The sequence below is a fragment of the Equus caballus genome, chromosome 3 (assembly GCF_041296265.1).
Source record: "Equus caballus isolate H_3958 breed thoroughbred chromosome 3, TB-T2T, whole genome shotgun sequence".
Lineage (NCBI taxonomy): Eukaryota > Metazoa > Chordata > Mammalia > Perissodactyla > Equidae > Equus > Equus caballus.
In genome coordinates this window covers 54,840,991-54,858,585 of record NC_091686.1, presented here as the reverse complement: position 1 = coordinate 54,858,585, position 17,595 = coordinate 54,840,991, and the positions used below count along the sequence as shown (strand labels likewise).

Sequence of the window (17,595 nt, the reverse complement as noted above, 5' to 3'; positions counted from 1 at the left end):
CCCTCAGTTTTGGCTAATAATCCAGTCCTCCAAATAAAGGAAGCCCTAACTGAAGTGACTACAGGGGTGAAAAAAGGCATGTGTGTGCTAAATTTTCTGACAGTTTAACAAATGAAAAAGTATAATTGGCCGAGAGCTACAAATTCTAAGTAGTACACGACTCAGAGAAGCCCAGAACCCTGCAAGGGTGTCTCACCTCATAACTCTAATGCCATGAGAGAAGCCTGTAACAAGTCGTCCCATAACCACTCAGCCTTCTCCTTCTTACTTCTGGTGTTGGAATGCTGACCACCTCATAAGACAACCAGCTTAATTTTTAGACACTGGAATCTTCAGACACTTCCTTCTACTGGATTGAAACTGCTTGATTACATTCTTCCCAGCTCTAGGTCTGCCCTGTGGAATTTGCAGGGAAAATCTACTTCCTTTTATACCTTAGACAATTTCAAGTAATTTAAATGTTTCAATATATATCTGTAAAAGTACTGTACACATTCAAATGTAATATCCATTGCCTTTATGTTTGTAAACCAATCTATTTCTTCTGGACAGAGCTACCATTCCCTATTCTTTGAGCAGCCTCTAATTTTACTAATTTAAATTTAATAAAAGTAAAACAGGCACATGATCAAAACTCAAACATACAAGAGTAAACTGAAAAGTCTACCTATCCCAGCCCAATAGTTCTTGTTTCCTTGCAGAAATTTTCTATGCATAATTAAGCACATAAATGCATATACTTTTTAAAAAGGCAAATGTAACTACACTATTGTACATATATGCACCTTATTTTTGCTACTTGATCAATTTTGGATGTCTTTCCATATTGGCACATACAGCTGTTTAATATTACATTATATAGAGATATTATAATTGATTTAATCAATCCTGTTTACTAACATTTAGGTTATTTACAGTTCTTGCTTTACAAATATTTCAGTAATGAACATTTTTATATAACTGTACAAGTACCTGTAAGATAAATACCTAGAGGTGAGATTGCTAGATCAACCGGTACATCAATTATAAGTTGTGGTACCTATTACCACACTGCCCAACAAAGATGCTTCAGCGGTTTATAGTTTGACTGTCAGCATGTGAGTGCCTGCTTCTCATTCTCTTGTCAACCTCGGGCGTTAAAAATTTTAAATTTTGCCAATATTTATAACTATGAATGAGACTGAGCAATTTTCATATGTTTATTAACACACATTTCTTATTTGTGAACCTCCTATCCCTAAGCTTTGCCCATTTTTTATTTGGGTAGTTTTCTTAATGATTTGTAGGAACTTTTAGTATATTAAAAAATTAATCTGGCTTTAGTGATGTGTGTTGTAAATATCTGTCCTAGTTTTCTTTTGGCATTTTAATTTGTTTATGATATTTGGGGTTGTGCAGACATTTTAGTTGTCTGGCAGAAAAATTCAACGATCTTTTCTCTCAGGGCTTCTATCGTGGGTCTTCTTTAGAAAGACATTCCTTGATCCAAAATTAATTTTTAAATTCACACATATATTTGTCTAGTATTTTTATGCTTTCACTTTGATATTTATATCCTTGATCCATCTATAAAGAGTAAGGAAGAAATCCAGCAATTATTTTTCCTCAAGTGACTAGCATTATTAAACTGTTTTAATTCTTACTATTTTGATATCTGCTTTGCTAAGCCCTCCAAACTTAGTCTTAAAGGAGTAGCTGTAATAAATCCTAGTCATAAAATAAAACCATATAGAATTTTTTCCCATAAATGACTGATTTTGAACAATAAATTTTTTTTTTTTTAAGATTTTATTTTTTCCTTTTTCTCCCCAAAGCCCCCCTGGTACATAGTTGTATATTCTTCGTTGTGGGTCCTTCTAGTTGTGGTATGTGGGACGCCGCCTCAGCGTGGTTTGATGAGCAGTGTCATGTCCGCGCCCAGGATTCGAACCAACGAAACACTGGGCCGCCTGCAGCGGAGCGCGCGAACTTAACCACTCGGCCACGGGGCCAGCCCCTGAACAATAAATTTTTAAAAGTCTCCAATGTGCCTGTTATTTATATGAACATATAAATATTTACTTAAATAACTTACATAAACTTAAGAATGCTATTACTTGCCACAGTACCTCTTTATAAACCATTATAGCTTCACAGTTACAGATAACAACTCAAGCATGCTTTCTTGTGGTTTCAGAAACTACTGGACACAGGTTTCTTCCTTTTCTTTGGAATTTAATTTCCCTAAGTAAGCTTTAAGATTTAGATCAGATTTAATCTAATCTAACTTACCATCCTAGCATAGTCTTCTCTACCCAATAACCCCATTCTTTCACTTTATATGCTACTTCATGCCAGTTTGCACTTTCCACTGCTGTCACTAAAGCTTACTTACAATCTTCTGCACAGGAACATTAAGCCAATCCACACAACCAACTGTGCTTCAAAAGAACTGACCCTGAAACAAGTAACCTAGATGCTAGTGACTTTACCTATACGCAGCCTTTAAGTACTAATCTATAACCGTGTTATTAACCACATTTGATTTTTGAATTCTGTATGGCAGAGATGAAAATTTTTTTTGCAATACAATTCAGATTAGCAGAAGAAAATATACATGCTTTCATTTGACTATTACTAGTCTAGTCTTCTGATACTTTATCATTGGTTATTGTGGCAAAAAAGCAAAACTAAACATTCAATCATGTTTAAAATTTAGTCTAAGTCCAATAATATAAACAGTCCCTTCAGATCACTGAATTTCTTTCATTTTATTTAAAATAAAGTAGAATTCACCTACGACAATATTAAGGAAACCGCCTTAAGGCAAGACAGAAAGTAGCCTACCATATAACAAAGGTACTGTTTTTATGATGCTGAATACTTTACAATGTATTCTCATTTTAGTATCTGATTTGATTCTCATAACCATCTGATTTAGGCTGCTATTATCCCTATTTGACAGGTGAGGAAGGTGAGAGAGATTAAGTATCTTGCCCAGGGTCACACAGCCAACAAGAGGCTGAGCCAAGACTCAAAGCCATGTCTCCTGCCTTCAAATCCTGCCTCATTCCAATTCATGACAAGCTTCCCACAACCACAGAACAGCAAGCCATTGCATGATGAGGTGTTATCAGTTAGGATGTTTTTGACTGCAAGTAATTAGGATTCCAGCTCCAACTGGCTAATAGAGACTATTATTATCACATTATAATAACATAAATGATTGAGAGGAAAAGATGACTCTAATTGGTGGCTTCATTGGCTCATGAATGTCCCCACTTTCCTGCCACTCACTGATGTATTAAGTTATCTTAGGCTGCCTTTCCTCTTGATAGATGCAGCAGCTGGGGTGTTGAAGTCCTTGTTTACATTCAGTAGGTGAACTAGAGACAGACTGCTATCCCAATCAGGGAATATACGTCTTTCTCTGTTTGATTGAGCAATTTATGTTACGGGCCAGAGAGAGTGTTTACAAATATTCCATGAGATATTTCTCTACATTTCCCAATCGCCTTTGCATTCAGGTGGAACATACGACTAGTTCAAAGCTATGAACAGTGAGAAGAGAAATGAGTCACTTCCAGAACGAGGCAGGTAAAAGCATGTGTGCCTCCTCCATCTCCTCCTTTGCCTGACAGAAAGCCTAGGGGATACACAGTCACGTGTTACAACAGGAAATACATCACAGAACTAAGGCAGCCTGGATACCAGTCACCAGATGGAGGAGAGGGTCTGTAAAACTGCATCAGACTTTGAGTCATCTGCAAAATAATCTTTGTTTCCCTGAGCTACTCAGGTTCCGGGGCTTGTCTATTTGGACATTCAACATTAATTACCTTTGTTGATGTAGACCACATGCCCACCTGAGGGAAGGCGATGCACTGACCAGCCTCCGTATCATCTGAGACGGAACGGATGTGCACAGTCACCTGCATCGACCACGTGCAATTTTAGAGTAAGAGAATTCCTGTGCTATTCAGTTGGAGACAAGATTCTTTTTTTAAATACAAAAACATTTACAAGCATACTGCTAATTTCTGCTAAATGGAAATAGTGCCATTTTCACAAAAAGCACCATGCAGATAGAACGCCTTTGCAGACATGCCTTTAACTTCTTGAAGGTCTTCAAAAGATCCATTTAAAAATAAAATACACATAGGTAAAATTATAAAATTTAGTGCATGACTTATTTGTTCTGTGCAAACACTTATTGAACAAATACTACTGCCTAGCTCTGAGCAAGAGGCAAGTAATACAAATAAGATATGACCCCTTCTGGTTCGTGTGCTCTGCTTTGGTGGCCCAGGATTCATGGTTCAGATCCCAGGCACAGACCTACACAGTGGTGGTCAGGCCACACTTTGGCTGTGTCCCACATACAAAATAGAGGAAGACTGGCACAGATGTTAGCTCAGGGACAATCTTCCTGAACCAAAAAGAGGATGATTGGCAACAGATATTAACTCAGGGCCAATCTTCCTCACCCCCCCCAAAAAAAAAAAAAAAGGATATGACCCCTTCTGTCCAAACTTTATTGTCTGCTAGTAAAGACAAATTATGTCAAGAGAGTTGAACACATAGTCAAATATTTCCTCAAATCTGCTATCAAGACAACACACTGCTCAATAATGTCTAAAATCAGAGCAAGGTAAGTAATATAACCAGGATTTAAGCTCAAGTCTGCCACGCTCCAAACAAAAAATAGTAGGTTTAAAAAAAAAATTCAAGAGGGGCTGGCCCCGTGGCCGAGTGGTTAAGTTCGCGCGCTCCGCTGCAGGCGGCCCAGCGTTTCGTTGGTTCGAATGCTGGGCACGGACATGGCACTGCTTGTCAGACCACGCTGAGGCAGCGTCCCACATGCCACAACTAGAAGAACCCACAACGAAGAATACACAACTATGTACCGGGGGGCTTTGGGGAGAAAAAGTAAAAAATAAAATCTTTAAAAAAAAAAAAAAATTCAAGAAATTCATCACAGCTTCTGAAAAAACCTAAAAGTAGCCTGTGCGGGATGAAGTTGGTACTAAACGCCAAACTAGAAACTACAAAGATAACTGTGATGGTTTGAAACTTCAACTTGCATAACATATGTTTGTTGTATTATTTAAGAAAATTCAGTTCAGCTAAATAGAGAACAAGAAAAACAATAAGGAAAATAGATATAACTAAGTATTGATAATATGTCAGGAGACAGCTTGGTAGACATAATCAACCTAAAATTAAGTAGAGACAGAAGAACCAAGTTAAGCACTGCACTATGGGATACATGTAAGGTGCTGATGGTACCAGGTGGTAAGGCTACAGCAGTGGAGGCGCCTGAGTTAAGGACAAAGGCCACAAGGCCTGGAATTGTTTAGAACTGGAATTGTTGCCAGCGCCAGCCAGAGTTAGGGCTAAGGCAGGACAGACAGACCACCGACAATTCCAAGAGAACTGACCCACACATTCACCAGTCACAGATCTGATACCCGAACTCACTCCAAAATCAGAACATCCAGAGTATATTACAAAAACCTACACACATGTATTCTAGGCGCCCCCTTTCTTCATCTATTAGAATGTGCAAACTCCCCACTCTCAGCCCACCTCTCTGCAAAATGCCCAGATACCACCTTGGACAGAGCAGCAGGAGAGGCGGGGAAATGTGAGCGACTCACGACCCACCTGAGAGAGCTCGAGTCATCCAAAGGTGACATTTAAAACTAGAAGAGACTAAGATAACATTAATTGGCAAGTGTAGTTTCCCATGATGCCTGGGGGTGACTGACTTAGAAAAAATAGCTATGTTACAGTAAAGAACCTATCTCTACCTGTACATATGAGGAGTACCACAAGTAAATTTGTGAGCCCACTTGTAGTTCTACTAATACCACCACCAATACGGGAAAGAGAAGAACAAAAGGAACGAAGAGGAGAAATTTGGTCAGTCAATGGACTTAGGAACCTTTCAACCAGTCTGTGCCCCACTTCAAGAATCCATAAACACACACACACACATGCACACACACACACTCATACTCTACAAATAATTGGTATTCTGTTATTTTGTCTGAAAAATGACTATCTTCAGCAGGAGGAGACCTGAGCAGTTGCTACATATAAGATATACTATTTTTTAGTTTTACTTCTCTACTTAGACATATCAGCCCCCATGCATGCATTTATGTGTGACTTAGTTCTTCTCACTTTTCTGCCACAAAACAAAAAGGTGTTTTGTTCTCCAATAGCTATGTTTTTCGGGAATCCTATGCTACAGTTCCTAAAAATGTAAGTATTTACTTTCACATGAAAAACTGGGACACAGCGCAATCAAAGGCCAGCCTGAAGGTGAAGGGTAGGAATCACTGAGAATCACCATCTACCAGAGTAAACAGTCTCAAACGATATGATTTTTAGGTCTAGCTTAAATGAAATTTTGTACACGCTTTGGATATAAATTAAGGAAAAATATGGAGTTTCATTCATAGTCTGTCTGCATTTCCATCAAGGCTGATATTAATGTCTGCAGGCCAAGGGTAAGGAGCAAGGATCTAAGCAGACAATCAGAGATGACCACAAATCTCACGACAAATAGGTCAGTCTGCTGCCTCAACTGCACGTTTCCAGTTCTGAAGCATTTCTTTGACAAAGCTGCAAAAATGCAGACCTGTGTCTGCAGTAAAATAAAAGCTCACTATTTTACACATAGACAAATCAGATCTTGAAGGAAACTCTTTGGAGGAAGGAAACTCAGTTGGATACCTGGGCAAGGCTCGGGGCTCAAAGGAAGAGAGACAGAGACAGGTAGGCTGGCGCACAGCGTGCTGACAAGTTCTGAGCATGGAAACGAGGGAGTCACCCTGCAGTCTAAGAAAATTCAATCTGTGGGGCTGATGCACCATCTGGTGACCATTCGGGGCCTATGTGTCAAAAAGTGCCCAGATATTTCAGGATGCCATCACAACCCACAACAAATTGCAGCTCTTTCTGAAACTGAAAAAAAAAAAGCATCTGTTCTAAATGTGATGAAACACAGTGAGCAGTTAAAGTGATAATAAAGAATAAGATATTTCTCATTTATTACCTCTGGGACAAATAAAATGCCCTCTTGGAATACAATATCAACTTGAAATATGGATATGTATGATATTTATGCATTTTGCATATATGTAAATAAAAATTAATTACAGCATTCTGTAAATTATAATTGACAATACTTAGTTATTGCAAAAGGTCATGTATCAGCACCAACAGAACTGCTTTTGAAATTCATGAATTTCAGTCCTAGAAATACATACACATAGTTTTCCATGGGTTTCATATCAGCTTTATTTATTGATGCTACTGTATTATAACAACCAGAAGTTTCTACAGTTGATTAAGGAGTCACAAACATCAGCCAAGCTCTTTCACCATCACTTTCACAACTATGCTGAAACAGAAATTCTAGAATTACCAAATCATAATAAGAATGTGAAATAGAAAAATGGCATATATGTACTCAGAGGTAATAAATGATTATTTTGATTCTTTCTCAATCTAGCCACAAGATTTTTTCCAGTAACTACAATTAGGCATTCATATTTAACTTTTTCAGAAAAAGAAAGTCTAAGCCGCTTGAGAGTGCTCTAGGATAAATCAAGTTGACTTAACCAAATAAACTCAGCATGCATCTTCCTTCACCTTTTTTGGAAAGGAAAGTGGACAAAAGTGACAAATGCAGCCCCCAATATGGCTTAATGTCCATCTGAAGAGATAGGAATTTCAGTAACAAATCTTCCCCCACCTCCTTGGAAGGAAAAACAAAGTCACACAAACATCTCAGCAAAACCAGGAGGGCAGAGGCCTCTCCCGAGCCCAGGCAGTATTTGCAGGAGACAGAGGCGGCCTGTACTCACACAGACGGCGAGCGCTCCTGCCCCCATTCTCGCAGGAAATGTCTGGCAGAACTGATGAAGACCGGATGAAAACATCAAAATGACAGCACAACACTAAAATTCCATTCAGTGGATACACTCTGATCTGAAAAACAGCTCCTAATCCAGAGGCCCCGCGGTAAGCAAAGAGCAGCTCCAAACATTTTCACAAGTGTGGTTTTGCTGCTTCTTCGGCTAAACCCACATGGCCGGGAGGACGGCCTGGAGTTGAAATTTGATCCACAGCATCTAGTATTGGCAAGTAGAGGGAGTCACGTGACGTGAGACTTAAGTCGCTGACATCTTTTTCTTAAACCTGACTTGCTGGATGCCACACACAGTCGTCTTCCTTTCAGACAGCTGCCGACCACCGGGTGGTATTCACTGAGAGGACAGAAAGCGAAAACGCAAACTTGCTTCCTTGTGGCTACTCGTCTCTAAGAAAAATTCACATATTCGCACTCCGGTTTAAATCTGCAGGCATATTCCTCACTTTTCTGAGGCAGTTTTCACCTCTATTGCTCCCCAGAAACCAGTTAAATTCTATCAAAATTTTCTTCCCTCCACCTTTATTCTATCAGAACCGTTCTAAATGAAAATGCTCTATTTTATGTAGCTCTTATTTACGGCTTCTAATTACTTTTGCATTATCTCGTTCACATACAGTGGTGATCGACATAAAACAACACATTTCTAGACATCCACAATTCTACATGTGGTTCAGTCTGCAGAATTAGCTTCTAGCCGACCTTTCAATGACTTCCTACTCCATATGCTGTGTCATTAGAAAATCGGATCGATTTTCCCATTTCCAAATATTTGAACTGATAGCTAAAATATCCATTTCATATAAGCCAGAAGGAGACTGTCCTATTTTTTGTAATTACCACTTTTCCGCCAAATCTTCTTCCTGGCACATTTAAGAAAATGCTGACTAATATTACGTGTGAAATTTCACTTGACCCAACTTTAAAAGACTTACATTGCCCCCTCCCCCCCCGATAACAAAACATAATAAGGTTATATCTTAAGGGGTGGAGGTGAGAGGAAAAAGGAAAAGGAAAACTGAAATCAGCTCCCATTTCAATACTCCTCTTCAAACCTAATATTCTTTGTGTATCTATAGCCAACCAACACTATCCACGGCAAAGTCAAGACAGCAGAGCGTGTTGAGCCAGTCGCAGGACAGGACAGAGTCATTCTATTTCTATACGTGCACAGAGAACACCGGACAGACTCTTCTTTCACAAGGCAGAACACCACCATCCCAAGGCCATACAAGGGAATGAGTGTGGGAGAAGGGACGTAGTCTTCTGTTAAAAAAGGTAAAATTTGGGGTCCGCCCCGTGGCCGAGTAGTTAATGTTCCACACACTCTGCTTTGGCAGCCTGGGTTCGTGGGTTTGGATCCTGGGCACAGACCTACTCCACTCATTAGGCAGGCTGTGGAGGCATCCCATGCACAAAGTAGAGGAAGACTGGCTCAGGGCAAATCTTCCTCACCAAAAAATAAAAAAAGGCTTTTTTCTAATTCCACCTTAATCTAGATTTTATTAGTTCTGCTTCCCATTCACCCATTAGAAAACAGGCTGATTACTAAAGAAAATCATAAAACAAACTAAATATCTTAAAATTTTGTCTTCTTTTTCTGATTATAGAAGTATTGTCAGTCCACGGTGAAAAATAAAAGCCTACAGATTAGGTCACCTAATGCCCCTCATCCAACATCACCCAATCATTATTTATTCTCTACACTGGGCCAGGCGCTATGCTATATAACGTACACACAATAAGACAAGGCAGACCTGGTACCTTCTCTCATTGGATCTCACATTAGATCATCCAATGTGGGAGGGAGGAATAAAAATAAGCAAATAAACCTTTTGATTAGTAAATGCAGAGGTGCTAATAAAGAAGCAGAGACGAAGTAGGGAAAGAGAATAACAAAGGACACCCAGAAACACATATCTTCTTCCAGTCTTTTATGCTTTTTAAACATAATTTAAATCTATTCTCTGATCATCTTATACCCTATTTTGTTCACTGAACATTGTATCAGAGGTATGCTCCCACATTAATAACACTATAACCAATTTTAATAACGTGTATTATTCTCACTATATAACAGTTTTAGTCATTCTCCCATTTTTAGACATTTACATGGTTTCTGACGTTATGTGTGTGTGATTGTAAGTAATGCTTTGTCCCCATTCTGTTTTCTAGTACAGTGTCCTGAGAGTGAAACTTCTGGATCACAGGGAATGTAAATATGTGCTAAGGCTCTTGACAGACACTGGCTTTGGCAGTTTATATTCTATAACCCACCCTACCCAAGTTTAAATATCTTGTAAAATATTTCCTAATTTAATAAATTCTAAAATGAGAAATCATTTTCACTTTTTATTATCAGTAAAACTAAAAATATGAAAAATCCTCATTAGTCATTTGTACTTTCTGTTCTGTGAACTGTCTTGATGCATTTTCTTTGTCCATTTATCAACTAGTCTTATCAGTTGAAGTTTCTGTCCTAAGGTCACTGTAAGGATTAAATGATACTACCCATAAAAAGTACTTACTCTAGTATCTAGCAAATGGTAATAAAAATAATTTTGAATGTTTGTCATGTGATTTGATTACGTATCTACTTGTAATTTATTTTAAAATATAGTAAAAGATGAAATACTAAATTGATTTGATTTTTATTTTCCATATAACTACTGGTGGCCCAGACTGTTAAGTCTCCTCAGCACGCCATCTCTTTCTGATAATATTAGAGCTCTTTGTCCCTCTTAGTAGTGGCTAGCCTGCGGTTGTCTATCTAGAGATTACATTTCTCAGCCTTCATACAGGTAAATAGAGCCATGTGACAACATACTCATTGACAGAATGTGAAGAAACAGGATGTGTGCCACTTCTGTGTCACAGGCTCACTAGGAAATTCCTTGCTCCACATTTTCTCTCCTTCCCCTTTATCATAAGCTGGATTGCAGGTGCACCAGAAACCTAACTTCAACCACGGGAGAATTGGGACAACATCCCAGGGGATGGCAGAGTAACCAGATGGAAGAAACTTAGACTTCTGCATGACTTTCTAGAGTATGGTTGCCTTACAAGCCTAGGTCAACTGAACTTTTACATGAGAAAGAAAGAAAACTCTCAATATGCTACTGTATTTAAAGGTCTTATGTGTGTATAAAACAAGTTTGTCTTTACCCTAATAGACTAACCAAATGACCCAGCCCCATTTATTGAGCAAATTTTGCATTTTCTACTTATTTGTTATACTACCTAATATTAAATTCACACACCCATACCTAATATTAAATTCACACACACACACGCACATACCGGGGTCTTTTTCAGGCTAATATATTCTATCTAGGGTTTTTTTTTTTTCCTACTTTTATATCACTTCTTTAATATTTCAATAACTATCTTTATAATTCATTTAAATATCTGATAAGGATAGCCCTCTCTCATTATCCATCTTTTTCAAAATTTTACTGCTCTTCTTTCCAATAATTTCTTCATGATGAATTTCAAAACCATTCAGTGGTGTCAGAACAAGTTAGGGTACCAAATATTACACCCCTTGTTACTGTTTCTAGTAGGTATATGTCCATCTTCTGCTTTGGATATTATCATATAAGCTTGACGTAAGGATGACAAAAAATCTAGTCCTGATTCTCAAAACTTCTCACATGCCATTATAAAGTAAAATTAGCACTGTGCCTAACAAATTTTTATCCTTAGTTATTCTTCTCAGTGATGACTAGATTTCACTTGCAAAAAGAAACCCTGAAGAGGCCATTTACCAAAAGTGCTAAAAGATACTCTTCACTTCAAACGATGTTTGTTTTTCCACAGAATATATCTGAAATTAGAATCTGAAGTATCATTTTCTTTTCCTGACCCCAAAATGGATACAAGTAGTAGAGACCAATTAATTCCAAAAAGTTCTCTGAGGTGTCATACATGTATATTTCTGAGTACTGATTTACAAAGAACCTTAAGATATACAAACTATAGCCAAGAGATTTGCTGATATAAAATATGAGCTATTGCTTTTTCCCCAGAAAGGATAAAGAAATTTTTAAAAGTGCTTTTCTAAATAGCCCATTATGGTGGGTTAATTCCCTGACTACTTGCAGAAATGCTGAAATACCACAGCAGGACAAAGGATATCATATTTTCAAGAAGATCCGTAGGCTCCCTGGAGGAAGGAGTCAAGGTGACTTCACAGCTGATGGTCAGGCCCCTAGGATGCTGTCATTCATATCAGCCTCTGACGTGGGGAAGGTTGATGGAAGAAGCTAAAAGGGCCAGGTTATCCCGTAGCCTCCAAAAAAGCTAAAAATGCTTTAAAGTCAAACCCTCTGATGTTAACTGGCAGAGCTATCAGTTTTCAAAGGACAAAATCTCTTCAGCTGGAGTAGAAATAACAGTTGTCAGAAGAACAACAGTAGCCTGTAGATACAGTACTGTTAGCCACGTAGCAGAGACCAGCAAGTATCATGGGGGGTGGCGATGGTGGCATCGACAGCATGAACCACCTGAAGTCCTCTGGAAATGGGACACTGGCAGCTCTTTCCTCCAAACTCAGTCAGTACCTACTCCAGCTCTAGCCCTACTCCAGCTATTTCTCACTGAGTACCCCAACTAACTAGAATCAATGGCAGAACCAGACAGGATATCAGAAATCGGTCAGTCAGCAACTATTTAGCATTTATGTACTCTCTTGACCAGAGAGATGCAGATATTTTGGTTTTTGAATCCCTGACAGTAGATGCACCTGAAACTTTACTTGTTCCAGGCCAGGGATCAGCAAACTACAGCCTGTGTGCCAAACTCAGCTACCACAAGCCAAATCCAGCCAACCTAGACCAAATGTGGTCGCACTCATCTGTTTACTTAATGCATATGGCTGCTTTGGCACCACAAGGGCAAAGGTGAGTAGCTGCAACAGGGACCAAACTTATGGCATGCAAAGTCTAAAATATTTACCATCTGACCCTTGCTGTAGGCCATTTAGTAACATTACTGGGCATGAGTCTTCACATATCCATAGAAAGACTAATCCTTGTGCTTTGGTTCCTTAGGAAATAGGTCTTTCTGGGGTTTGTTAATCTACTTGATTACAAGTGCCCCCATTACCTGGTGTTGGGCCTATTCTTACCTTCTCCTAATTATTTTCTGAAGGGTTTCCCAGAAAGAGGTCCAGTTCATAATCTGATGATCTCATTTCTGTTCTGAAATCTAGATGCATTCTCATCCCACTTGAGAAAAAAAAATTACCACACTACTAGGAAAAGATCAATTGTTCTGTAGTCATGGAAACAAATAAACAGCATAACTAATTTTAAACCTGTTAAATCAATCAGCAACTTGTCTCAGTAAACCAATGGGTTTTACAAGCCAACCCAATAGTGACAATCCATCATTTCTAGTCAATCAAGAATGGCATCACCCCTAAAGAGTTTTCCAGACAAGCAAAAACTAAAGAAGTTTATCACCAACAAACCAGGCTTACAGGAAATGTTAAAGGGACTTATTTAAATGAGGAAAAAAAGGCCACCAACAGGAATAAGAAAATAATCAAAGAAAAAAAATCACTGGTAAAGGCAAATATACAGTAAAGGTAGGAGATCAACCACCTATGAAGCTAATACGAAGGTCAAAAGACAAAAGTACTAAAATTACCTATTTCCATGATAGGAGGTTAAGGGAAACACACACACACACACAAAAGAGGTTAAATATGGCATCAAAAACATAAAATGTGAGGGCCAGCCCAGGGGCATAGTGGTTAAGTTCATGCACTCCGCCTCAGCAGCCTGGGGTTTGCAGATTTGGATCCTACACACCACTCATCAAGCCATGCTGTGGTGGCATCCCACATACAAAAAAACAGAGAAAGATTGGCACAGACGTTAGCTCAGGGTCAACCTTTCTCACACACAAAAAAAAAACCACCTCATTAAATGTGAGGGGAGGAGAGTGAAAGAGTAGAGCTTTAGATAAAAAGTCAAACTTAAGAGACCATCAACTTAATATAGATTGCTATATACATAGGTTATTATATATGAACTTCATGGTAATCACAAACCAGAAACCTATAATGACTAAAAAAATTAAGAGAAAAGAACCCAAACAACAATACTAAAGAAAGCCATCAAATCACAAGGGAAGAGAGCAGGAGAAGAAGGAAGGAACAGAGAAGAACTACTGAAACAGCCAGAAAAAAAGTACCAAAACAGCAATAAGTACATACTGATCAATTGATACTTTAAATGTCAACAGACTAAATGCTGCAATCAAAAGGCACAGGGTGACTGAATGGATAAAAAACAAGACCCATATATATGTTGCACACAGGAGACACACTTCAGACCTAAAGACACTCACAGACTGAAAGTGAAGGGATGGAAAAAGATACTCCATGCAAATTGCAAAGAAAAGAAAGCTGGGGTAGCAATACTTACATGAGACAAAATAGACTTTAAAACAAAAACTGTAACAAGAGACAAAGAAGGGTACTACCTAATGATAAAGGGAACAATCCAACAAGAGGATGTAACACTTGTAAACATCTATGCACCCAACATAGGAGCACCTAAATATATACAGCAATTATTAACACACATAAAAGGAGAAACAGACAGCAACACAATAATAGTAGGGAACTTTAACACTCCACTTATACCAATAGATAGATCATCCAAGCAGAAGACCAATAAGGAAACACTGGCCTTAATGACACTTTAGATCAGATGGACTTAGTAGATATACACAGAACATTCCATCCAAAAACTGCAGAATGCACATTCTTTTCAAATGCAGATGGAACATTCTCCAGAATAGATCACATATTAGGCCACAAAACAGGTCTCAATAAATTTAAGAAGACTGAAATAACACCAAGCATCTTTTCTGATCACAATGGGATGAACTATCTCTGGCCCCACTTAACTCTCAGCATGCCCCTTGCTGAGGCTAGACTGCTCGATACCATTCCCTACCCTCCCCTGGAAGCTGAAGCAGATCTACCATGCCAGTCTCCACAGAAGGGGGAATCAGAACCCAGCCCCCTAAAAACTGGGCAAGGGGGCTGATTTGGGAAGAGATGGCACTATATCTACGACAATCATCCAAACCTCGGGCCTAGGAAACAAGAGAATAGCTGCCTTTTCTTTTGAAGGCGGTTTTAGTTATTTTCCCAATAAGCTTGCTAAAGCCATAGTTTAACTTTTTAATTTCACAAGCATTTATACAATGCACAATGTATACCTAACACTGGTTTAGGAATTACGGCTAAGGGGAGGTATGAGGAATGGTATATTACTTGAGCTATAAAGTATGTGTTAAAAAAAAAAACAAAAAACAAAGCTTAGGACACAATTTGCGAATCTTGTGCAGGTATTCTGTTTGGCTATTTGTCTCACCTGCATGGTGATTTGAACGGCCAGGTACCGAGGTGGGAATTACTATTGCCAGCAATCAACACAAACACTTTAATACCTATTGTTCTTCACTCTGCCAGCCTCACAGCTTGGATTACCTCACGGCCCCTGAAGGCACTGAGTCTGAATTCTTCAATTAGCAAACACAATACACTAAACTGTAGAATCAAATTTGACATATGGACCCTTAGAACTTGAGAATGAGAAGACAGGAAAGAACATGATGGATGCAAGGGACTGGGGCTAGAGCTGCAAGAGGGCAGGTGTGGAGCTGACTTACACAGAAGGCACGGATCAGGACAGCAGGGGGAGAGGGCATTCTAACAGGGGTCGGTGTGACGAGCAGACACAGAAGTCAGCGTGAAAACTAAGGGGCTTCCAACAGAATAAGAAACCTAGGCAGGACCTCAAAAACAATCAGGAACCACTGTAGGTTCTTAACTAGAATGAACAGCTTAATAAAAGTAGTGCCAGGAGCCCACCCAGTGGCACAGTGGTTAAGTGCACACATTCCACTTCGGCGGCCCGGGGTTCGCTTGTTCGGATCCCAGGTTTGGACATGGCACCGGTTGGCAAGCACTACTGTGGTAGGCGTCCCACGTATAAAGTAGAGGAAGACGGGCACGGATGTTAGCTCAGGGCCAGTCTTCCTCAGCAAAAAGAGGAGGATTGGCAGCAGTTGGCTTACTGTTAATCTTCCCCCCCACCCCCCCCAAAAACAGAAGTAGTGCCAGACTAATCAGGAAGTCTGACTAAAATGTGCTAGAACGGGATGGAGACTTACTGCAGATAAATGGACCCTGTTACCAACAGTCCAGCTGAGATGATGTCTTGAATTGAGATAGTGAAGGATAAATCACAAATTTTGTAGAAAGATCTCATAAGACTGATAACTGACTTTATATAAGAGGCAAAGAGGTGCCAGGCTAGTCAAAATAAGAGAAGCACGTAGGAGGATTCTAAAGTTTGTTTTCTGGGACACTGAAACAGTGCCTCGTAACTAGGGTACCTTAAACTCCGGTCTGCCTGGGAAAGTTCCAATTTATGCTTGTTGACTCAGTGTAATTACTAATAGTGTCCCCTTTCCCTCTTAAAAGTGTTCTGGGGAAGCTGAGGCTAAGGAAGGTAACAGTAAAGGCTGCTGCTAGTCCAACAGAAGAACCCCCTTCTACCAGGATCCTAAGAAGGGAGAGATCAAGACTTCCACCTGTATGTGCGGAATCTGGAAAAAAAAGAAAAGAACGTGAGTAATCTGGAGGATAATATCAAGTAGCCTAATTAGAGTCCCAGAAGGTGACCAGAGCGAGAATTGGACTGGAAAAGAATTTTGACAATAAGAGCTGAAATTGGTAACAAACGTTAACCCTCAGCCCTACGGACCTCTAGCAGGATGAAGAAAACAACACATATTTTCAACAAACTGCTAAAAATGAAAGTTAAAGAAAAACCTTAAAAGTAAACCAGAGAAAGACACTTTCACTGGAACAACAATGACAACTTCACTTCTCATAAGAAATAAAGGAGATCAGAAAACAAGGGATTGATACAGCTAAAGTGCTTTTGGTGGATAGGGGAGGCAGAGAAACCCTTACAAAACTAGAATTATAGATCCAGGGAGAATATTCTTCAAAAAATGAAGGTGAAAGAAAAACATTTTCAGATAAGTGAAAGCTGAGTCAATTTGTCACCAGTAAATTCACACTATAAAAAATGCTAAAAGGAGTTCTTCTGGTGAAGGGAAGTGATACCAGATGGAAAAAGTGGATCTACTCAAAGGAATGAGGAATGCTGGAAATGGTCAAGATGTGGAGACAGATTTGATCCTGAGCAGAAGCTGTGGGTGTTTTGCGTGGTTCTGTAGGATACTGGCAACCAGAAACAGCCCGATGACGGACTTTGGTGCCATGAAGGGGCCTTGGGCAGCCTCATCATCAGGCTTCAGCATCTCCTAAAAAAGCTACACAAGATGATGGGAGCTGAAAACTTGAATCCCAGTCCTCACCACTTCAGATTTCCTTGTGAGACGAGGGTGTGGTCAGTGATCCTTGGATTTTGTTATTGTTCTCTCATTTAGGGCAGAAATTTTTACTCATTAATATCAACACTAGAGGGAAGGAAGAAACACTTAACTGTACAATTTACCAAACTATTTAAAATGTAAAATTCTTAAGGTTTAGCCATCTTAAAAGTAGGATGACCTAGAAGGATCCTTAAGAGACACCAGCCTTTGTAAGGAGTGGTGGTCAAGAACAGTAAGAA

At 39.2% G+C, this 17,595-nt stretch overlaps 1 protein-coding gene across 14 annotated transcripts in view; it reads right to left on the bottom strand.

The window, feature by feature from the left end:
- FAM13A (family with sequence similarity 13 member A) overlaps nt 1-17,595 on the bottom strand; it is a 316,899-nt gene that overhangs the window by 286,618 nt on the left and 12,686 nt on the right. For 7 of the 14 annotated variants that reach the window (XR_011437490.1, XM_014738692.3, XM_070263409.1 and 4 more), the window contains exon 1: nt 7,860-8,107. The exons of 6 other annotated variants lie outside the window; for them this stretch is intronic. Coding sequence is in view for 7 of the 8 variants with exons in the window: in XM_014738692.3 (XP_014594178.1) it covers nt 7,860-7,934 (75 nt within the window). In the remaining variant the exon portion in view is untranslated. Of the gene's footprint in view, nt 1-7,859; nt 8,262-17,595 lie in introns of those variants that run through there. One more of the 14 variants, XM_070263410.1, reaches the window with a different exon arrangement.